This window comes from Ctenocephalides felis, unplaced genomic scaffold, assembly GCF_003426905.1.
Source record: "Ctenocephalides felis isolate EL2017-DRISC unplaced genomic scaffold, ASM342690v1 CF-g0.4_SCAFFOLD_01170, whole genome shotgun sequence".
NCBI lineage: Eukaryota > Metazoa > Arthropoda > Insecta > Siphonaptera > Pulicidae > Ctenocephalides > Ctenocephalides felis.
The window spans coordinates 72,628,729-72,654,500 of NW_020537324.1; the positions used below are offsets into that span (position 1 = coordinate 72,628,729).

The 25,772-nt window shown below is 28.8% G+C and overlaps 1 protein-coding gene across 1 annotated transcript in view; it reads left to right on the forward strand.

Annotated features, from left to right (window-relative positions):
* Nucleotides 1-486: 486 nt before the first annotated feature.
* Nucleotides 487-25,772, forward strand: part of LOC113368431 (periostin) — a gene marked incomplete in the record, with an annotated part of 74,045 nt that continues 48,759 nt past the window's right edge. The window contains 3 exon segments of the mRNA XM_026609978.1: nt 487-646; nt 4,142-4,314; nt 13,063-13,327. Coding sequence (XP_026465763.1) covers nt 600-646; nt 4,142-4,314; nt 13,063-13,327 — 485 coding nt within the window.

Consider the following 25,772-nt stretch of genomic DNA (forward strand, 5'->3'; position numbering starts at 1 on the left):
GCTCAAATTTTTAAAAGTTTTACTTCGAAAACGTTTGTGTGAGAAAAAGAAAAGGGCTGTTTTTAGTGTTTTTCCGGCAATTATTCGATTTTTTCTTGCCGTAAGAACCATCCTTAGACTTCAACAAACATTTTAATAAAAGAATTGGCCAAATTGGTCCAGGCGTTGTTGAGTTATGCGCTTACCAATACATTCTGCGATTCATTTTTATATATAAGATGTAAATTTATATAAAAATGTTCATTTTCAATTTTTTGCCCGATTACCTTAACTTACCCTAATAAAGGAAGTTGATAAAACGATCCATCTTCCTCTTCGTGCGCCACTGGAGACCTTGACACTGGTGCCGCCTCCGCCTCTGCCTCTGCCGGCGCAATGGTATGATGGCGCACGTATAAACCGAGCGGTCGCGCACAGTTGCACTTCAGTCATCACTCATCAAACGAACTGAAATCAAGTATTATTAAAATATACCTGTATTCTTTTACCTGTGACGGTTCTATTTGTGTTGTATTTTGACAAATACAGTTTCTGTTTGCGAGCGAATTATATATATTATAACGAGAATTGTGTCATAAGTAGAAAAGTTAGCGGCCAAGATGTGGCGATTGTTAGGAGCCGTTCTTGTTCTTTCTGTTGTCAACAGGTGAGGAGGAATGAGATTTAACTTAAAAACGTTAGTATGCTGTTAAGGGTTTCCTGGTGTGTCCTTTCAAGGATAACGAATTTATTGTCAAAGCATTTGGATGCTTTCTTATTGTCATAATCAATTAATTGCAAATAATGATACCTAAAACTAATATTATAACCTAGTTCTCCATTTTTAAAAATCGAAATAACGATGTGTAAAAAAACACTTGTGTAAATGTAAGTAAAACAAAAAAACTAGCAGTAAGTGGAATTCTGTCTTATGGCAATTAGGGCATCGTGCCTTAAGGCAAATTGCTGAAACTTCCCGTACCGCAATTCAAAATTCGAGTAATTAAAAATAATCAATAATAATAATCATTAAAAGATGATCAATGATTTGAAACTTTCAATACAATTTCGAATCATATTAAATCATTCTATCTTAAATCATTTATTATGAAATATTTTGGTAATTCTGAACTGTTTTTCAAAGCAATCATACTGCTTTTACTGCCGAAGACGAAATATCGAAGCGCGTAAGCGCCGCGCCGCCGTCTAACGGATAAACATTGGTACGGAACCCATAGGAATGTAAACAAAATTTATACTTATTGTTAAAATCTCTATAAAATATCTAATAATTTGATGTGCATATGTCTAATGATCATTTTTGACCGCCAAATGGCATTTTTTTTTTTATTTTTTTTACTAGATATCCGAAACCGCTAGACCTGCCTTCATGAAAATTTGATCAATTCTTCATCTTGTCAATACAAGTAAAATGTTTTTTGAATTATTGAAATCGAACGCTCCGTTCTCTTAAAAACTAATTCAAATTAAAACATTTGAATAATACATAAGACTATTTAAATAAAATATTATTATATAAAAATAAATAAAGATAAAATATATAATAAAAAATAATAAGAATATATAATCAAATCAAATATAACTAGTGATTCATGGCATCGTGCGTTGGCAAATTGCTAGAACTTACCGTACCAAAAATTAATTTTTTTAATAAGATTGTTCTAAAGAAAATTAAATTTTTGAGAAATTTTAAATTTAATACAAGTAAAATGTTTTTTGAATTATTGAAATCGAACGCTCCGTTCTCTTGAAAACTGAGTTACCGTTTTTGGAACTTTTTGCGCCGTATCTTCGGAACGGCTAGACCTGCCTTAGCCAAAAGCTAATCAGCATGTCTCCTTATCAATACGAATCGAATGTTTTTTGAATTATTCAAATCGGTTGATCGGTGTTCCCGAAATCGTCGACGAAAATTAGTATCCGCACACACACACACACACAAACACGTACATCCATTTTTTCTAAGGTGTGCCAAAATGTTCAGAAACCTCTGAAACGTAAAGATATGCAAAAATTTTCATTGATTATTTGTAAAGTAAATGAATAATTAATTTTGATGCTTTAAAATTAAAACAGATATAGAAAAAATATTCAAATTCGTAATTAGGGAAAAAATATTTTACTTTGTGAAGGCAAATCACACAATATTCAGATTAAATTTGCTTCTGCACTAAAATTAATATATTATAACGCTGCTTGAAAGATATCAATTGGATTTTGCATCGATTAGTTCTTATTGTTAGTAAACAAACACTTTCAAAATACAGTTGAAAATTTTGTGTAAATAGCTACATTTCACCTCCTCGGAAAATTCAGGCAACTTTCCTTCAGGAAAAATAACTCTTACAATTAGATCTAGTTTGTTTTATGATTAATTTAATTAACACCAGCTTAACACGATTATGAACTATTTTTAATTTTGAAATTAAAATCGATTGTTTATATAAAAATATTGGGTAACTAATATTTATTTTAAAATAGATTGAAATTTAAATTAATAAAAATAATATTTTAAATATGTGATAGTAAATAATTCATGATATTAAATAGAACAATTAACAAATAGAACAAATATGACTAAAAGCTTTATTGTTAATCACACACTGTATATATGTATGTAAGTACCCTTAGCTTTCTATTTTTTAAATTAAATTTTAATTAATTTCCATTACTAAATCAAAACAAATATATATATATATATATATAATTATTGGGAATAAAATTATTAAAAAGCAGTATGTTTAATATATCAAGTGCATGTTTAAAATATGTGTCAAATAGCAAATATTATTGGGAATAAAATTAATAAAAAGCAGTATGTTTAATATATCAAGTCATGATTAATATATGTGCTAAAAGGCAAATATTATTCTTTTTAAAATATAAAGATTATGATTGTCGCTGTAATAGTTACATCATTTTCGATGGATTTTTTTTTAGTTTTATATATTTGTATTTACAACTGTTTTTATATCTTAACGATTTGAGTGAGAATATATTATATGTTATTTATAATATATCGATGTAAATCTGATTAAATTTTTTCAAAAATAATTTTTTTGGTATAATATGAATATACATTTGCCACCATAAATTTATTTTCAACTACTATCTAATATAACTGAATTCAAATTCTCTGAACTCGGGTTTCTCATATATTTAACCGATAAGAAAACGGTTTCTGTAGCGGTGCTAATGATTAGTATCGTGAATTCATCACGAAAAGTTTACATTTTCTATATAAAATATGTTTATATTTGATGAAAGTATTGAGAACTGAATGCCACTTACACCTATATGTAAAACTTTCAACCAACAAATTTATTTTGAGTATAATTTTTCTTTGGTATTTCATAATCTTATATATAAAAATTAAGATCTATATTATGTTAAGTATTGTATAAGGCTGAACCGATTTGGCCACTTTTAGTCTTGAAAAATTCGTGCTAATCCAGAGGTTGTGAGAGAACTGAAGTATTGAGAACTGAATGCCACTTACACCTATATGTAAAACTCTTGACTAACAAATTTATTTTGATTATAATTTTACTTTGGTTTTTTATAATCTTATATATAAATATTGAGATCTATATTATGTTAAGTATTGTATAAGGCTGAACCGATTTGGCCACTTTTAGTCTTGAAAAATTCGTGCCAATCCAGAGGTTGTGAGAGAACTAAAGTATTGAGAACTGAATGCCACTTAAACCTATATGTAAAACTTTCAACTAACAAATTTATTTTGATTAGAATTTTTCTTTGGTATTTCATAATCTTATATATAAAAATGGAGTTCAATAATATGTTAAGTATTGTGTAAGGCTCTAAAACGGCTGAACCGATTTGGCCGCTTTTAGTCTTAAAAAATTCGTGCTAATCCAGAGGTTGTGGGACAGGTGAGAAATTGCTTCAAAACCGCGTAAAAACTTTACATTTTTAATTTTAAAATTTTTGTAGAAGCGTAATTCAAATGAGGCAATATCTTACTTAGCGTTGACGGGTCAGCTAGTTCTAAATAAATATATAAAAAATTTATAGCATTATGGATCTTTTGTAGTAAAAGATCCATTATCGAAATACTTACTATTAATTTTTAAAATATATTGCTAATATTTGACATATATTTTTTTTTTTTTTTTAGTCAAGCCCAATTCGAGGACCAGTTCTTGAGTTGGAGGCGAGATGTAGGTGCCAATCGTGGAAGCGTTTGGCCTGGAGGCTACCAAAATGTTTACCCTCATAACCAGAGGCATGTTCCTAAAAAAACACACAAGGAAGAAGAGGCTGTCACTGAAAGGGACCGTGAACCACTTGGTAAGTAAAAAAAATCTATGAGGAAAAATTTTAATTTTTGTTATATAAGGTTGTCAAATATCTCCCTTCCGCCTTTTTGTATTATAAACCAAGAGCAAAAAAGCGGAAGGGAGATATTTGACAACCTAATATTATGATCATAACGTGTGCCTAATGTGTTATAAACTATAATGTGCCTAAAGTGTTATAAACAAATTTATTATCTATGAATTATAACAAGCCTAAAATAATATCAATAATACTCACTTGACGATCGAGTTTTCTTTTAGTGAAAAGTGATCTAAAAGAGCAGGTTTTTTATTTCGGATTTTAAACGTTTAATTGATGTAATATAGATAACATTTTCTTTTTATTTATTTTATTTTTGAAAATTGACAATGTTCTCTTTTTTTAGGAAATATTTCTAATGATATCCTTATCTGATTTGAATTAAAATAAAAATTCGTTATATAATAAACTGCCTGGAATGGCATTCATAATAGTAGAATAATTGCAAAATAACATAACATAAATAACAATCATCAAATATTTATGATTACTTGTATAGTAATTAAATATTACAGATTAAAAAAAATAATTAAGTATGTTTTTATATACATACACATAGATATTCATAATTAATGCTATTTTATTCTCTGTGAAATATATACAAATATAAAAACAAAACTAGTGTGGAGCATGGCATCGTGCCTTAAGCCAAATTGCTGAAACTTCTCGTACTAAATTTTTGTTCAAAACATTTTTGAAAAAAATTTACTTTGGAAAAATTAGATTTTTGAGAAACTATAAATTTTTGACAAAAATATACATTTTTGAGAAAAAATATTTTCTTTATTTTGAAATATTTTGGAAATTCTGAACCTTTTGTCAAAGCAATGTACTGCTTTAACTGCATAGAGACGAAATATCGAAGCGCCGCGTCGCTGTCTAACGGATAAACATTGGTACGGAACCCATAGGAATGTAAACAAAATTTATACTTATTGTTAAAATCTCTATATAATAACTGATAATTTAACTGATAATTTATAGAGAAAGATTTTTTTTAGACTATAAAATAACTGACTCCCTAATGACATGTTTTTTCACTTTTTTTTACTCGGTCTCCAAATCTGTTAGACCTGCCTTTCCAAAAATTAATCATTTTTTTCATATTGTCAATACAAATGAAATGTTTTTTGAAAAATTTAAATCGGGCACTCCATTCTCTTAAAAACTCGATTTCTACTTTCTGCACTCTTTACTCTTTATCTCCGTAACTGCTGGGCCTGCCTTTGTCAAAAACTAATCAGCTCCCTATCAACAGGAATCGAAAGTTTTTTGAACCATTCAAATCGGTTGATCCGTGCGCCTGAAAACGTGGACGAAAAATTGTATCCATACATACACACACACACACACATCGATTTTTTCTGAGGTATGACAAAATGTTCAGAAACCTTCAAAACGTCGAGAAATGTAAAAATTTTCAATTTCGATTTTCGGCCCATTAGAATAACTTACCCTACGGGAAGTTAATAAAAATATAAATATAAATATAAATATAAATATAAATATAAATATAAATATAAATATAAATATAAATACAAATAAATATAAATATAAATATAAATATAAATAGAAATATAAAATAAATAGAAATATAAATAAAAATAAACTCTAAATAAATCTAAATCTAATCTAAATAAATAAATCTAATCTATAAATATCCTCTAAATAAATATAAATATAAATATAAATATAAATATAAATATAAATATAAATATAAATATAAATATAAATATAAATATAAATATAAATATAATATCTCTATATATAATAAATATCTATATATAATAAATAAAATCTCAGTAGGCAATTTTAAAAATTGCCAATAATTTAAATTCATTTCTAAAATTATTAAGAGAAGCATGCAATTTGTCTTATTTATCAAAATCTAAGTCACCAACCAAATAAATTTAGTTTTAAAATTGGTTCAACCGTTTTTGAGAAATCGTCGAAGAAAGGTCAAAAATATGCTTGCGCCACACACACACACACACACACACGCACATATTTTTTCCAAATTTGGTCTCATTCAATTCAGAATGGCTTGAAACGTCGAGAAAACATAAAATTAGCAAAACGAATTTTTTTATGAAAACAACTCCTTCGGAAAGTTAAAAAATTGTTTATTCATCAAAAAAACAATTTACAAGATTTAAATCGAAGAGTGCCGGGTATAAACCATATCAACTTTTTTATTTAAAATTAAATTTGACATTTACAACTAATATTATTTCCCAATTTTATTCATCTCAACCGCAGCATCCTTTAGCAAATGGTGCCTTAGGCGCTTTTTGTTCCTCAGTTTCTGGAGGTTTGTGTTGTTCTTCAGCAGACGAAGCTGCAACAGCCCTTTTATGTTTTTCCAAAAGCTCAGGCAAACTTCTTGCCAAAAACCGGTGCCCTGAAGGAGTCCTCAGCTCATAAAATTTGCCTTGCCTGGACTTTTTTCTCTCTGGCATTTGGCAAGTTTCTTGACCAGGCTCTTGTGCAGATTTTTTTAATTTGCTGACGGATTTTTCAAGGGATTGGTCGTCGACTATTGATGGTTTTGGATGTGTAGATTTTGAAATTTGTGTTCTTGATGGTTTTTTGGCACTTGGCGGTGGGCTTCTGGTTGGCGAGGAGGCCCTTTTTTCAAAAGGCGATCGTTCGGTACGCGGTTGAGATTTTTGTGGTGCTTGCATAACTTTTTGAATCTCTTTTTCCTTATCGGCCATCACTTTTTTTATAGCATCGTCTTTGGCTGTTGTTATTTTTTTGACGGCTGTTTGTCGTTCTTCCTCAATTTTCTGAAGTTTTTGTTCGTACTCCTGATTTTTCACCAAAGAGTCTTCCAAAATTGCTTCGGATTTGTTACTAAATCTTTTTACCCCAGCTGCTTTTTCACGTGCTGCACTTTTGACTTGTTCTTCAGATGGCCTCGACGTTCTTTTTACCTCTTCCTCTTTTTTTGCTGCCAATTTGTTGACTTCGGCTGTTTTTTGGGCTGCCAACTCTATGATTTCTTCTTCTTTTTGGGATGCACTTTTTCGAATATTGTTTGTTACCTCTTCGAGTGATTTTCTCGTTGATTTTTTTGATGATCTTGTGGATGAAGATCTTGATGCATTTTCAGATTCTGTGAGGGTGTCTGATTTGCTGCTTGGGCCTGGAACTGGTTCCATTCCATGCATCCTTCAGCCAGGAACTCGGCATTTCTGATAAGATATCTACAAAATAAAATTTCCTTTTAAATTAGATACAAAACACTTGATATTTAACTTCCCGAAGGAGAAGTTTATGTTTTCATCAAAAATCCGATTCGCTAATTTTATGTTTTCTCGACGTTTCAAGCCATTCTCAATCGAATGAGACCAACATTTGGAAAAAATATGTGTCTGTGTGCTGCGTGTGTGTGAACAGATTTTTTGCCATAAATCGACGTTTTCTCAAAAACGGTGCAACCGATTTCAAAAATTTAAAAGCCATTCGATATATCTCGATGAGGACTAGCGTTTCTGAGTTTTGTGCGACGATAGTCCAAGCCGTTTCTTTATAAATAGCAGAAAAGTGAAAAATTTTTGTTCACGTTTCAGCCCGCAATTCTGAATCGATTCTGAAAATTCAAAAACCGTTCGAAAGATATTGGTTGGGAATCGTGCTGATTAGTTTTTGGTAAAGATCGGCCGGGCCGTTTTCTTGTAATAAAGTTTTTTTTAAAAAAAATTCGACGATTTTTTTAACTTTTTTGACGGTAGACATCATAGTTTTCTAGATCATACTAAAATATTACCGCCCTACGACAACTCGTTTAGCTTTAAAAATTCGTCAAAGTTAGCAAAAATTGGTATCGTTTTTTTGGCATTTGTCAAAATTAGACCTTTCATCGACGTTTGCTCAAAAACGCCTGAACCGGTTTCACAAATTTAAAAGCCATTCGATGTATCTCAATGAGCACTATAGTTTGTCAATTTTATGAGACGATCTGTCCAGCCGTTTCTTTGTAATTTGAAAAAGAGTGTTAAACTTTTCGTTCACATTTAAGCTCATCCTATCGAACCGATTTTAAAAAATCAAAAACTGTTCGAAAGATATTAGTTGGGAATGATACTGATTAGTTTTAGGTGAAAATCTACCGAGCCGTTTTCTTGTAATTAACTGTTGAAAAAAAAAATTAAGACGATGTTTATGGAACTTTTTTTGGCAATATATACCATGGTCTTATAGAACTTACTGAAATATTACGGCCTTACGACAAGTACTTTAATTTTAAAAATTCATCAAAGTTTGAGAAAATGAGTAGCTTTGTTGACGTTTGTTAAAATTAAAATTAGACGATTTACTTAGTACTTGGTCTTAATGAACATACTAAACCATTAACGTCCTACGAAAACTGGTTCAATTACAAAAATTATTGATTTCTGAAAATTTGCTTCTAGAAAATATTCCGACCGGGTTGACGTGTTCGATTTTTAATAATGTGGGATAAATCCATTTCGAATGCTTTTAACTACTTATAAATTAATTTATCTATCATGGATGAAGTCGATCAATTACACATATCGGGAAGTTCATGTAACTTGCCTCAAGGCTAAATACCAATACCAACTAGTTCTTTTATTACCATTACACTAAGTAGCTTCATTGTGTTCTTGCATATCAAGCGCCAACTTTGGCCAAAAGTTGAGTAAACTTTGACATTTATGAGATTTTTTTATTTTGATGACAGATAATTTTGAAAACAATAATTTTATACGTCTATTCCATTAATTATATTAATGAATCAATCCATGTGAGATCTAAAAATTTGACTGACAGCAACGACGAGAAAGTTATTGTTGATGTTTTATGTGGCACATTAAAACTTAGGAAAAACCATCAACGCTTTCTATTGAATTTTAAATATTACCGGTGAAATTTATTAAAAAAACTAGGTGTAAGTGGCATTTTGCCTTAAGGCAAGTTGTATGAACATCCTGATAAATGTATAAATTTTAATCAGTAAGAATTGAGATTCAGATATTTAGGTAAAATGTTTAACTGTTTATTTCGAAAATCAAATTTTCTATTGATATCTTTGAAATAATTTGCAATTTTATTAAATTTCTTTTCTCGGTCACAAAGTTCATTGCTCGAAAATTTACACTTGCTTGCGCAATGCGAATTTATACCATCAATTAAGGTTGCTGATATATTAATTATTATAAAATTAATGCTTTTGATCACAGTTATTAATAATTAGTGCTCATCTGATAAGCTTATTCAAAGCCTATGATGATATAATGTAACTAATAAAATACCAGGAAACCAGACTCGCAGCAAATATTAATTAGAGGTTAAATCGACTATTATTCTATTACTAATTGAAACCAATAATGAAATGAGGTCGTTGATGTAGATTTTGCTAAATGAGATAAATTGCATGCACAACAGATTAAAAAAAATTCAGTTAATAATTTTACACAATTCTAAATTATGGGCATTTTTTTATAAGAAACTGGGAAATATAATATAGTACTGTACACTATGAAAGTTAAAAATTTTATTTTCGAATACTTTCGCGTTCAGAGAATACCACACTATACATAATTAATACAAAAATATAATTAATATCCCATCAATATATAATTAATTCAAAAAAATTCTTATTTCACTTTCAATAAAAATTAACTGTAAAGAAAATGCTTTGGATTTTATGAATTTTTCTTAAATTTTAGAACAACTCAAGTTAAAATTAAATTATTCTCAAAACTCAATACTAATAAATAATAATGCATATTTTATTAACTTCCCGTAGGGTAAGTTATTGTAATGGGCCGAAAATCGGAATTGAAAATTTTTACATTTCTCGACGTTTTGAAGGTTTCTGAACATTTTGGCGTACCTCAGAAAAAATGGATGTGTGTGTGTGTGTGTGTGTATGTATGTGTGTGTGTGTGTGTATGTATGTGTGGATGCAAATTTCCAGTCACGTTTTAGGGCGCACGGATCAACCGATTTGAATGGTTCAAAAAACATTCGATTCCTATTGATAAGGAGAAGAGCTGATTAGTTTTTGGCAAAGGCAGGTCCAGCCGTTTCGGAGATACGGAGCAAAGAGTGCAGAAAATAGAAATCGAATTTTTGAGAGAACGGAGTATCCGATTTGAATGATCTAAAAAAACATTCAATTAGTAATGATTGGGAGAAGTGTTTATTAGTTTTTGGCAAAGGCAGGCCCAGCCATTTCGAAGATACGGAGCTAAATATGTAAAAATGGCAGTTTTTGAGAGAACTAAGCGTCGATTTGAATGATTCAAAAAACTTTCTGCTTGTCTTAACAAAAATAATTGATTTTGGAAAAAAAAATTTTGTTCATTTTTTTTTTTTTTTTTTTTAGTTTTTTGTTGAAACAAATAATTTCAACTTTGCAATTCAGTTTATATAATTCTTATAATTATTAGACAATGTTACAAATTTATAATAATCTATTTGAAAACATTCAGTATTCCTCGAACATTTCGTTACGGTACGGGAAGTTCCAGCAATTTGCCTTAAGGCACGATGCCACCCACCCCACTAGTTTATTGACTTCTTGAAAGAGATGTTCGTTATTTATATTTATAGAAATTGAATGATTTCGACTTACCTATAATATTATTTTAATTATTAAATATTAATATTTATTAATTTTAATTTTCAAGTTCTTTTTTTTAATTTTACTTTTCTATTCATTAATTAATTTATCCATCACAATTCATTTGTTCTTAGTTTTTTCTTACTTAATTATTTATTAGTTCTATTTTTTTTTTAATTTTAAAGATATTTTACTTAGTTGTCGATTCAGACAAATTTTATACTCTGTTCCATATAAAATTCAATCATTACACATAACATACACATATTATGATTTTTTCATTCTATTTGATATAATTTTGGTACTTTTATCTATATTTAATATTAGTAAAATTAATAAATATTAATTAGGATTACTTTGATTTAAAAATATTCTTTTTGCATATTTTTACGTTTCAGTGGTTTCTGAATATTTTGGAATACCTTAGAAAAAATGTATCTATGTGTATACGTGTTTATAATTAAATACAATTATTTATTCATGATTTCATGATTCAAAAAACATTCAAAATTTTCAAAAAAAAACTATTCTTTTTACAAAAATTTCAACAAAACAGATTTTTTGTTAGCAAAATTTATTTTTAAATTCTAATAAAGTTATTTTTAACTTCCTGAAGGGTAAGTTATTGTAATGGGCCGAAAATCGAAATTGAAAATTTTTACATTTCTCGACGTTTTGAAGGTTTCTGAACATTTTGGCATACCTCAGAAAAAATGGATGTGTGTGTGTGTGTGTGTGTATGTGTGTGTGTGAGTGTGTATGTATGTATGGATACAAATTTTCGCCCACGTTTTTGGGCGTACGGATTAACCGATTTGAATGGTTCAAAAAACATTTGATTCCTATTGATAGGTAGATGTGCTGATTAGTTTTTGGCAAAGGTAGGTCCAACCGTTACGGAGATACGGAGAAAAGGGTGCAGTAAATACAAATATAGTTTTTGAGACAACGGTGCATCCGATTTGAATGATCTAAAAAAACATTCAATTAGTAATGATTGAAAGAAGTGGTAATTGGTTTTTGGCAAAGGTAGGGCCAGCCATTTCGAAGATACGGAGCTAAATCTGTAAAAAATGGCAGTTTTTGAGAGAACTAAGCGTCCGATTTAAATGATTCAAAAATCTTTCTACTTGTCTTAACAAAATAATTGATTTTGGAAAAAAAAATGTATAATTTTTTTTTTTGTACATCGAAAATAATTCAGATTTTATTTTTAATTCTGACTATAGTTCTAATATACTTTAAACAAATAATTTCAACTTTGCAATTCAGTTTATATAATTCTTATAAATATTAGACAATGTTACAATATTTATTAATAATAATCTATTTGAACAGTATCCCTCGAACATATCGTTACTGTACGGGAAGTTCCAGCAATTTGCCTTAAGGTACAATTAAGGCACTAGTTTTATATAAGTCTTACAAATATGAGATGAAAACTTCCAATGCGACTCGATTAAATTTTGTACATATATGTTTCGTTTTTTGGAAATCTATATAAAGGCGAGATGAGCCTAAATTTTATATCTGAAAGTTACAGTTCTTATACTAACTTCTTTGAAACTATTTAAAACAGTTGTTATTCCTGATAAGTTTTCATTGATTATAGATTATTCTATTTCTGAATATTTTATTTATTTATTTATTTATTTATTTATTTTAAATATATAGCCCACAGATTTCTTTCAAGAGGACTCAAAAATACAATTATTTTACATAATGAATAACAATTAAAATATATACAAAATTACAATATATAGTTTAACATAAAATGCTTAATATAAAATTACATGTAATGCAGAATGTAACAATATTATTTATGAACAGAATAAGATAAAATAATGAGATATTTGAAAAGAAAATAAAAATGTTAACTTGTGCAGATGGAGATTATTTGATTAGGTGAAGTGTTGTGAATATCTATTTCATTATTAATTAAGTTAAAGTTAGAGGACATAAGTAGAATAGGCGAATTTAAAAGAGAATTAGATTTAGAAATATTTAATTTACTGTTCGGGCAGATCCAGCAATTTGCCTTAGACCATACTCTTGCACTGGTTTTCTTCTGATTTAATTAAGTCCAATTATTTTTTCCTCTCCAGAGCCTCATTCAAATTGGGCAGGTCGCAGAACAGCCGACACGTCCGACATCGAGCAAATCGAGACTGTTCCTGAATTGCCTGAAACCAGTGACGAAGATAGTCGTCCTGATGTCGATTCCATGGTGCCTTCTCTCCTTGGAGGACTCGGAGGATTTTCTGTCAACAATGGACATAACTTCTTTGCTTCTGCAGGATTCGATTTTGCTGATAATCCTCTCGGATTGTTCAGCGGAATTTTGGGCAGGAGACAGAAATGGTGGCAGGGGTGAGTGGAATCATAAATTAATTTTTATTTCATGTTCGGGAAACGGGAAGTTCTAGCAATTTGCCTTAAGGCACCATGCCATACACCACTAGTTTAGATAATACTAGCTGACATGGCAAACGCTGTTTTGCTAAGTAAGGTATATTGTAAACAATTTCTAGAGAATCAAGAATATTAATACTTTAAGTGTATAAGGATTAAGTGTTGTTTGAATGCTATATACAATGAGGTATTATAGAAACAATAAACACCATTAGTTTGTCTATATTTTGTCAGTACAATCAAACTAAAAATTTTATATACTTTCTATAGAAAACATCGTATAATCCAATCCGAGTCTTTTTTGGTCTTTCGACTTATTGATTACGTTTCAAGTTTTTCAGATTCTTTTTGGATTCTGGATTTTGTGTATAATTGTAAATAATACTACTGAACTTATACAAAAGTTTCAAATTTTGTGCGAGGAGAGATAAAAAATAAATTGAGTATTTCTTCTTTGACCTGCTTTTTGAAAAGTTTCAAGTAACATTCGATGAATTAAAGTAAATTTAATAAAAAGTATATATGTAGAGCAGGGCGAGGCACAAAGGTCCAATTTGACTTTGAGCAAATATTAATTATATTATAAAAATCAAACCAATTATATCACAACAAATAACACATTTCAAACGAACAATTATCTGACTACGTTCAGTAAAACTTCCAGCTACTTCATCATTGTAGAAATGTGCTTTTTTGTTGTCTTTCAAAAATTTGTTATCTACACTTTTAGCCTTTAGGCGGGGTAACTTGGAACGGCCAAGAAGTTTAATGTCTTATTTTAATTTTTAAGGTATTTTACAAATTAATTACATTTTTAACTAATGCTAAAAAACTACCAACGAAAGAAAATACTTTAAATATGGATTTTCAAAGATTACGATTTATCTCCTGATAGCAAAGTCATGAGAATCAAGGTTATAGCTGGTTATACATCTTTTTCCCTCTACTTTCAAATATTGTTGTTGAACAATGCTTAACTTTACTGGTTTTTGACACATAGGTGGTCGACCTTCATATATTACTATCTATTTTTCAATAAATTTTGGGAAATTATAACTGGGAAAATGTTATTCGACAAAATGTCCATTTGATCGATACCAAATTTAGGTTCTGAATTTGAATAACATAAATAAAAAATAATATAATCTAGAAAATTATTTATAGATACCAATGAGTATAATTATACAAATGAGATCTTTCAGAGCACCGTTTTTGAGAAAAGAATGCCAAAAAGTGCATTTTCATATTAACATTTCAAAAAAGTTGATATTTTGAGTCTCTAGTAAAACTTGCGGCCCGTTTACTAACGTTTTTATATATAATTAAAACTACGAACAAAACTACTTATTACAATTTAAACATAATTAAATAATATTAACGTAAAACATCTTACTGAATTGAACATCATCTGTCAAAAACGTTTGACATTTGACGTATTAGCCACCGTCCATTGTTTTATACAAATTACGCTTCTACAAAAATTTTCAAATTAAAAATGCAAAGTTTGTACCCGATTTTAAAATAATATCTCACCTTTCCGACAACCTACTGATTAGCACGAAATATTTCAAGACTAAGAATGGCCAAATCGGTTTAGCCGTTTTCGAGTTTTAGAAAATCAGTTGATCGAGAGCTTCATTTTTATACCTAAGATATAATGATATTAATTTTTATAAAACAGTTACTTTTGCTAACAATAAATTTGCTAATTATTTAACATTTGCACGCACCATGAAGCGAAATAAACTTGACCACGGACAATTTAACACGTTGCACTAGAATTATCATTGCGGACATTAGTTTTTCTAATATCACAATTATTAATGTTTATAATATATAAATAAGTGTTACATCCTAATGTTTTTAACAAACAAACTAGAAACCCAACATATATAAACTCATTTTCAACGAACGGTGTCGCACTGTCAATGAACTTTAGCAATGGAGATTTTATTGCAAATTTCATAAAATTAAACCATTTCATATGAAATAACTAGTGGTGCATGGCATCGTGCCTTAAGGCAAATTGCTGGAACTTCCCGTACCGTTATTGAAAATTTGAGGAATGAAAATAATCAATTTATTATAAATACATACTGTAAATTTATATGTGCTTTACGTGTTCTGCAAACAACTTAATGTAAATGTTTACAAGAAATTTGTTCAATTTTTTTTAAATTTGATTTTTTTGATAAGTTTTGAATTTTTTTCAAAATTTTGAAAGTTTTTTAAAAGTTCGTTTTTTTTTCGAATTTTTGGAGAAAATCAATTTCTTTAAATTTTTTAAGAATTTGAAAATTTTTGTAAATATTTGATTTTTTTTTGAAAATTTCGAAATACACCTAAGTCTGTTTTTACACGGTCTTTTTGTACACGGTTTTGATATAACACGGTTTGAAAATTGAATATTTTTAATTTTTGTACACGATTTTATTCCATTTAGCACGATTTACAATTTTATGTACTTAATTTTTTTTGTCAAATTTAATTTTTGCGAAGTATGTTCATATCACAAAAAAGTATTTATGAAAGAAAAAATTCTGAAACCATCGATAGTATCGATAGTTTGCGAACACTCGCTTAAAGATTTAAGTGAATTCCCCTTTAGCGCGTACAAACAATTTTTACTTTGATTTTTTTTATTATATTTGATTTAATAAAATAAACATGAATTCTTGTTCTTAAAAATTCTTGTTTTTCACTAATTTTAATAGGTTTTGGAGATTAGGAACAAATCACCCATTTTTGTATAAGATCAATGTCTTTTTTTACACGTTTTTTTTTTACACGACTTCTTCTGGAACCAATCTCCGTGTAAAAACAGACTTAGGTGTATTCTCAAATTTTTGTAAGAACTTTTTTTTTGAAATTATTCATTCAAAATTTAGTTTTTTTGAAAAAATGATGAAAAATTTCGAAAATTTGAATTTTTTGAAAATTTGAATTTTTTTAAATTTTCAAAATTACGAAATTTTCGGTATTAAAAGCAAAAAAAGGTTTTTTTAATTTTTTTGAGAATTTGGAAATTTTTGAAAATATTTGATTTTTTTGAAAACTTCGAAATATTCTCATAAATTTGTCAAAATTTAGTTTTTTTTGAAAATGATCAAAATTACGAAATTGTTTGTAAAAGCATTTTTTGAATACCGTCTATCCGTTCTTTCAAAAACTGCATGACCTTTTTTACACCCTTTGCGCTCCATGCCTCCGAAACGGCTAGACGTGCCCTTTGCAAAAACGCCTCGCGATCGAGTACGAACCGAATGTTGTTTCAATCATACAAATCGGTTATTCCATACTGTTGAGGACATTCAGATCTTCAAAATTAAAAATCTTGGTACGGAACCCCAAAAAATTGGCACAAAATGTGTACGCATTATTAAAATATTTTTAAAAAATATCTGATAATTTGATGTGCATATGTCTAATGAACATTTTTGACCGCCAAATGGCATTTTTTTAACTTTTTTATTAGATCTCCGAAACCGCTAGACCTGCCTTCCCAAAAACTTAATCAATTCTTCTTTTAGTCAATACAAATAAAATGTTTTTTGAATTAATAAAATCGGATGATCCGTCCTCTCAAAAACTGAACTACCATTTTCGGCAGTTTTTGTCCCGTATCTCATAAACGGCTAGACCTGCCTTTGCTAAAAACTAATCAGCACGTCTCTTCATCAATACCAATCAAATGTTTTGTGAATTTTTCAAATCAGTCGATTCGTGTTCGCGGAATCGTCGACGAAAATTTGTATCCGCACACACACACACGTTCATTTTTTCTAAGGTATGCCAAAATGTTCAGAAACCTCTGAAACGTAAAGATATATAAAAATGTTCATTTTAGATTTTTTTGGGATTACTATAACTTACCCTGGGAAAATTAAAAAAAAAAAAATTTGTACATAAAGGTACTAAAAAATCTGTTGCTCAGCCACTCACCACTTTTGAAAGATCACCAAAGTGCATTTTTTAGAAATCTATAGGCTATAGAGTTCCAAAACACTTTGGTGATCTTTAAATAGTGATCTTTTGGTGATATTTAAAAAATGATCTTTAGCAAACACTTTGTACCAAAATTTTATACAAATTCCTTCTATTTCTACTATCTAGTTCTTTACAATTTTTTGCTCCAAATTTAAATCTGTCTCTTTTGCAAACAATTTAAGTCAATATAAATAATGAGAGAGGCGGACAGTCACTTCTTCTGTAATAATTCTGGGTCATCAGGTCTCAGCAGAATTATTATAAGTAACGGTAAAAACTTGACAATAGGCAACTGATTTGTGTATAATAAGACCTATGTGTTTGCACTTTCAAAAGACACAATTTCGAATCATAATTATAATTAATTAGTTTTGTAATTGATAAAGTGGGGAAGGAAGGTCTTTATCGCAAATCGCAAATCGAGGTAAATGGATTCGCAAATATTTTATTTTATACTTTAATAATTTTTTTTCTAATATAAATACATATATATATATATATATATATATATATATATAGAACAAATATTTTTGTTATTAAATTAATCAGCCAGCAATTATTTACAATTATAATTGCTCGAAAGAATTTCTTTCAGTTATTATTTATGTTAAAAAACAATATATTGTATATTGTACTTATCAGTGATGGAAAATTTCCGTGTATTTATGCAAATTGTGTTTGCTAAATAATGGTTTCTTATCTTATCGCTAATTGAAAAAAAAACAAAAACGTTTTGTTTTAGAAGCCTTTTCTCTTTAAGCTGCACTTAGTATTTACTATGTAATAAATTTTATTGATCGTAACTAAAAGTCGATATATTTATCAAAATGTTTTTAAGAAATATACTTACACAGTTTTTATATTTTTTCAACATTTTTTATCATAGGCTCTCAAACTTTTTGTGTCTCAGACCCTTTACGATGTTTTCACTTTAGGAAAAATTTCTTAACTGATGTTTTTTTTTGTTTTTTTAGCAAATTTCAAACTGTACTGAAGATTTCTATTAAAAGTCTAGAATAGTTGAAATAAACATGAGAAGTTCTTAAAATTATTAACAAAAAAAAAATTGTTCAATATTCATTTAAAATAATTTAAAAATAACATAATAAAGTAATCAATAGGTGAATGTTTCTAATGGAAAAGAAGAATTGTTTGCTTTTATAATAATTTATCAACTCCATTTAATTATTAATATTGTTTTTATTTTTATTTTGCGGACTTCAATTTTTTTCTAATTTTTGACGAAACCCTAAATTTAATAAACCCTTTGGGATTCTTATAAGCCAATTTGGAAACCACTGCTTTAGAATAATCTTTGGAGAGAAAATCGCAAACTGTGAATTGATTTTATTATTTTGATTTTAAAAACCTCTTAGCTAAGTTTTGGTTAATGTAAAAATCTCGAAAAATATTAATTCTGTTTTTTAGTATAAATTTTTAGTAATCGGCGACGAAATACTAAACGCTTTGATAATAGTTTTTGGACACATTACACTTTTAAAATATTTGTAATAAATGTTATTATCCACTTCTAGTTTTATTTAAAGACTTTTATGTCGTATCAAAATTGCTTAGAATAAGTATTTTTTATTAGAAACAATTGTATGTATTTGTTATTACTTTTATCAAATATTTGTTATATTTTGCAGTTTTCTAGTTTATAAAATTTATATAAAATATTTTAAATAAACTTCCCATCAAAAAATCAAAAAACTAGTTGGTATTGGTATTTAGCCTTGAGGCAAGTTACATGAACTTCCCGGTATGTGTAAATAATCGACTTAATCAATAAAAAATAATTATGAGTGATTAAAAGTATTCCGAGTGGATTTATTACACATAATTGAAAACGAAAGAACACGTTAATCGGAGTATTTTCTAAAGGCAAATTTTCAAAAATCAATAATTTTTTAATTGAACCAGTTTTCATAGGACTTTAATGGTTTAGTATGTTTAATAAGACCAGGTACTCTATCATTATACCAAGTAAATCATCTAATTTGAATTTTAACAAACGTCAAAAAAACTACTCATTTTCTCAAACTTTGATGAATTTTTAAAATTAAACTACTTGTCGTAAGGCCGTAATATTTCAGTAAGTTCTTTAAGACCATGATATACATCGCCAATAAAAGTTCCATAAAAATCGGCTTAATATTTTTTTCAACAGTTAATTACACGAAAACGGCTCGGTAGATTTTCACCTAAAACTAATCAGTATCATTCCTAATTAATATCTTTCGAACAGTTTTTGATTTTTTCAAATCGATTCGGTAGTATGAGCTTGAATGTGGACGAAAAATGTAACACTTTTTTCCACATTACAAAGAAACGGCTTGGCAGATCGTCGCACAAAACTGACAAACGATAGTCCTTATCGACAGGCGTCAAATGGCTTTTACATTTCTGAAATCGGTTTAGGCGTTTTTGAGCAAACGTCGATGAAATTTTGACAAATGCCAAAAAACGATACTAATTTTTGCAAACTTTGAAGAATTTTCAAAATCAAACGGCTTGTTGTAGGGCCGTAATATTTTAGTATGATCTAGAAGACTATGTTATCTACCGTAAAATAAAAATCAAAAAAATCGTCGATTTTTTTTAAACTTCATTACAAGAAAATGGCCCGGCCGATCTCTACCAAATACTAATCAGCACGGTTCTCTACCAATATCTATCGAATGGTTTTTGAATTTTCAAAATCGATTCAGAATTGTAGGCTAAAACGTGGACGAAAATTTTTTCACTTTTCTGCAATTTACAAAGAAACATCCCGGCCGATCGTCGCACAAAACTCAGAAACGCTAGTCCTCATCGAGATACATCGATCGGCTTTTAAATTTGTGAAATCGGTCCATCCGTTTTGGAGAAAACTTCGATTTACGGCAAAAAATCTGTTCACACACACACACATACCACACACATACACACACACATATACACACACACATACACACACACATACTTTTTCCAAATTTGGTCTCATTCGATTCAGAATGGCTTGAAACGTCGAGAAAACATAAAATTAGCGAGTCGGATTTTTTGATGAAAACATAAACTTCTCCTTCGGGAAGTTAAAAATTTGAATTTTTAAAAAAGTTTCAAGATCTTGAAAAAATTTCAAAATTGACAAAAAATCAATTTTAAAAAAATTTAACAAATTTCTTGTAAACATGCGTCGTAGATCTTCAATCGTAAAAGTGACAAACTATTTTTTCAACAATTACTTGACTCGCAAAACTATCAATTATCATCAGTTGTCATGAAATGTTAAAAGTGTTAAGTGACAATCCATTATGTGTTAAAGTGTTAGGTATGATTCAGAAAGTGCAAGGTAACATTATATGATGGAATATCGTGTCGATGTTAGCACGACGGTCACTTCATTTCATAGAAGTGTAGGTAATCCTCGGTTTCCGCAGGAAACGGTTTCGTTTCGAACAAACACGTTGCATACTACATACTACATACTGCATATAATGTGCATAGTGTGCATAGAGAGCTGCATAGTGCATTTCCTCTTTCATTTCATTTTTAATTCCTACATGGCTGTAATTGAATTTTTACTACATATGAACATCGTGTGTACTTTAATAATGATTTCTTGGTATGATTAGTAGAATTTTCATGGATTTATGTTTACTGAGAATAATAAGAAACATGCCGTTGCATCGTTTGATGAACTAGTGACGCATGGAATCGTGCTTTAAGACAAATTGCTGGAACTTCACGTACCACAATTTGAACAAAATTTTTAAGAATTTTGTTTTTTTAACGTCCCGAAGGAGTTGTTTTCTCGACGTTTCAGGCCATTCTGAATCGAATGGGAAAAAGTATGTGTGTGTGTGTGCGTGTGCACGCACAGATTTTTTGCCGTAAATCAACGTTCTCTCAAACACGGCTGGACCGATTTCAAAAATTTAAAAGCCATTCGATGTATCTCGTTAAGGACTAGCGTTTATCAACTTTGCGCGACGATCATCCAAGCCGTTTCTTTGTAAATCGCAGGAAAGTGAAAAAAATTTCGTTCACGTTTTAGCTCGCAATTCTGAATCGATTTTGAAAATTCAAAAACCGTTCAAAAGATATTGGTTGAAAATCGTGCTGATTAGTTTTTGGTAAAGATCGGCCGGGCCGTTTTCTTGTAATAAAGTTTTTTTTTAAAAAAAATCGACGATTTTTATGATTTTTCACGGTAGATATCATAGTCTTCTAGATCATACTAAAATATTACCGCCCTACGACAACTCGTTTAGCTTTAAAAATTCGTCAAAATTTGCAAAAATTGATATCGTTTTTTAGCATTTGTCAAAATTAGACTTTTCATCGACGTTTGCTCAAAAACGCCTGAACCGATTTCAGAAATTTAAAAGCCATTCGATATATCTCAATGAGCACTATAGTTTGTCAGTTTTGTGAGACGATCTGACGAGCCGTTTCTTTGTAATTTGAAAAAGAGTGTTAAACCCTTCGGCCACATTTAAGCTCATACTACCGAATCGATTTTAAAAAACCAAAAACTGTTCGAAAGATATTAGTTGGGAATAATACTGATTAATTTTAGGTGAAAATCTAACGAACCGTTTTCTTGTAATTAACTGTTGGAAAAAAATTTAAGCCGATTTTCATGGAACTTTTTTGGCAATATACATCATGATCTTATAGAACTTACTGAAATATTGCTGCCTTACGACAAGTAGTTTAATTTTAAAAATTCATCAAAGTTTGAGAAAATGAGTAGTTCTTTTGACATTTGTTAAAATTAAAATTAGATTAGAGATGATTTACTGGGTATAACGATGGATTTCTTGGTCTTAATGAACGTACTGAACCATTAACGTTCTTCGAAAACTGGTTCAATTATAAAAATTATTGCTTTGTGAAAATTTGCTTTTAGAAAATACTCCGAGTTAACGTGTTTGTTGGTTTTCAATTATGTGTAATAAATCCACTCGGAATACTTTTAATCACTCATAAATTAATTTGTTTATTATTAAGTCGATTATTTACACATTTCGGGAAGTTCATGTAACTTGGCTCAAGGCTAAATACCAATACCAACTAGTTTTTATATTTATTATATTTATTTTTTACCAGACAGAGGTGTCTGGTATAAGATATTATGAATGAATGAACCTTTTAAATAAAATAAAATTTGAAGTTTGAATAAAATTTACCTTTTTGGTAAAATTTCGTGCATTTTTTAAAAAAAAAATGCGTGCGATTTGCAGTATTTTTGAACTACTGAAACTTGGCTTGTACAGAAAGTCACTATAAAATGCCGTGGCACTGAACGTGTTAAGGGAGTATTCTAGTCTAGAGTCTAAAAAATCTGAAATTAAATAAAATTTCACTAGCTAATGCTTGACTTGTTTTTTGTTATATAAAATTGTATTCAACGATATATTTTAAACTTTTCTTTGTTAACTTACATTATGGTTTTGTCATAATTTTTTTATTCATATTTTTTATATTAATTGAATTGCATATTTTTCTACATGTGGAATGAAATATTAAAGACACATGTACCACCACATGGATCAATTTTAATGCGGATGTTACACTACGCAAATAGTTAAGTTTAATTCTGATATGACACCTCTCATAACAGATGTCAAATTCATTTCAAAGGATTAGAACGAATCAGTTTTATTTCATAACTAACTACCTAAGTAACATTATTATTTATTCAATCATTATTCAATTAAAATTTCGAACTTAGATGATTACCAAATAATTCAATTCCTAGACATCGATTTGACTTCTAAAATTTTTTACTACAATTTGTTATTGAAACTCAATATTAGTCTTATGATTCCTAATATATTTCTATATAGGACAACCATTGGGTTGCATTCTTTGGTTCTGAAAGTCGTATCTTATGATTATTGCAGAATAAAAGTTACTTATTTCATTACTTGCTGATAATAACTTTTCATATGGAATATAGTACTATAATAGTTATAGTAATTGGCCGAAAATCGAAAAAGAAAATTCTGGATTAAAAATTCAAAAAAAATACCCAGGCTAAGCACAGTCTAAGCGCCACTCTGGTACAAATGTTTAACCAAGTGCGTTTGGACTGTTTATGTAATGTGGAGCACTTTTCCAATTTAGTGTAAATTAGGCAACTATTTTTTTTTTAAATTGAATTCGAAATGAAATGACGATTGTTAATGTTCTGGAGATAAATTGATTGATTTACATTTGATTTGCTCAGATATAACAAGATAGCAAAAATAATGAAAGTTACAGTATTTCTAATAATATATTTGAAAACGTTCGAATATTTCATTACGGTACGGAAAGTTCCAGCAATTTGCCTTAAGGCACGATGCCATACACCACTAGTGTTGAAATGTTTTAGTTGATAAGTAGCAATTACTCGTAACTAATAATTCGTGATTTTACCACTAAAATCGCCAAAAAAACTTAAAATAGTAAAATATTTCTTATTTATACGAATAATTTTAAATTCAGTAATATAACTATTTCAGTAAATCAATAATTAATTATAATAATTAATTAAATTAATAACGTTCTTGATAATACAAATAATTAGAATAAAAATCGTACATACAGAGCAACTTAAATCAAATTGCTTTATTCATTAAAAAAATTATATAGTATTCCAACAAAAATGCATTGTACAATCGTACTTCTTAATTTTCTTGATTTTTTATATATTATATACATTCTTATGTTCTTAACTTTTAATTATCACAAGTATAATAATAATATTTGAACTAAATAAACGCAATATTTTCCTGGAAAACTCATAATGATGCTAATGATTGACTCTTAGATAACTTTTTTAAAATTTATTAGATAATTATTATAGAGTAATATTATATTTTGTTGTCATGTACGTTTCGATGAAATCAACTTTGTTCAAATATTACGACATACCTACGTCGACTGATTTAGTGTCATTAAGAGCAATTTAAACCAATGGACTAATGGACTAATGGATAATACTCCCTAACTATTTAAACTACGGCGCAATTTCAAATAAAACTATTTTAGAAGGTCATTGTAATGGAAAAACATAAAAATATTTCAAACTAAAAAAATTCTCTAACCAAACTCTTGCGATGGTAGAATTGATGGTTTTTAAGGGGCACAACTAATGTGAAATTTTCAAAAAATCGAATTTTCAATTTTTCCATATTTCGATAGGTTATACCTTTAAAAATAACATACCAAAATTTTAAATCGATATCTTAAATAGTTTTTGAGTCACAGTATATATATAGTATATAGTATAACGGTCATTTAATCTTTAAACGCGTTTTTCTCGAAACAGCATTTTTTGAATTTGCTGCAGCGATTACTCAAAAACAAATGATCCGATCACTATCCAATTTTTTTTACATGTTCTATATATAGTTCTCCGTAAAATGAACTATCGATTTTTTGATCGGATCAAAAATTGAATTTTGGCAGTCCAAAAACGACCAAAATTTTGGGTAAAATTCGACTTTTTTTAAAAAACGGCGTCATTTTGTCAATTTTTAATTTTTTTCTTTATCGAAGTTCATTTTACAGACAATATTATCTAGTTTAACTAGAATTTTTTTTTTTAATTTCATCCAAGTAGAAGGCCGGAATCACTGCAGCAGTGAAAGAGCTTTTTTTGTCGCGCCGTTGGAGATCGACGATGACTTAAAAAATATTTAATTTTTTTCTTCAAAAATTTTACTATGTATTCTTAAAACATGTATAAATATATTCCTAAAATTTTGAAATGATTGATTGAGTAGTTTTTTTAATATAAATTCCCAAAAATCATCTTTTTTTAGGCGGTTACACTAGTTGTGCCCCTTAAGGACATTTTGAAAGTCACCAAAAAATATTTAGGAAATTTATTCGTTTTAGTAATACCATGAAAAGTATCTAATTTTGATAAAGCAGGTTTCATACAAAATTTCATAACATACTTAAAAAAAATTGGTCTTTTCCTAATTTTTTTTTTTTTTGTTGATGACTTCCTAATATGTGGCAACTTGTCTTTTAGAACCAAGGACAATCCTGGGGGTTTTCAGTGATCTATTTCCCTTGTTATTTTTTCCAGAAGTCTTTTTATAAATTTGCAATATAATTAAGTTCAGTAATGATATTCCTGTTACAAGGTGACCGCAAATGTGCATAATAATAATATGCATATATCGCGATGCGTGCACAAAATGCATAATAATCACTTGACGGTGACTCAGAGGAAAAAAATAACATCCAATCTAATTTATATTTATCAACCGATGTTTCTCAATGCTATTTATCTTTGTTTTATTCTAGAACGATCGTTAGTTGATCGACTTTTGTAATCAGGAATTTTATTTATATAATAAAATAGTGGGTGCAATTATAGAAAATGAATTAGTAAAAAATTCCTGGTTGATATAATAAAATAATAGAT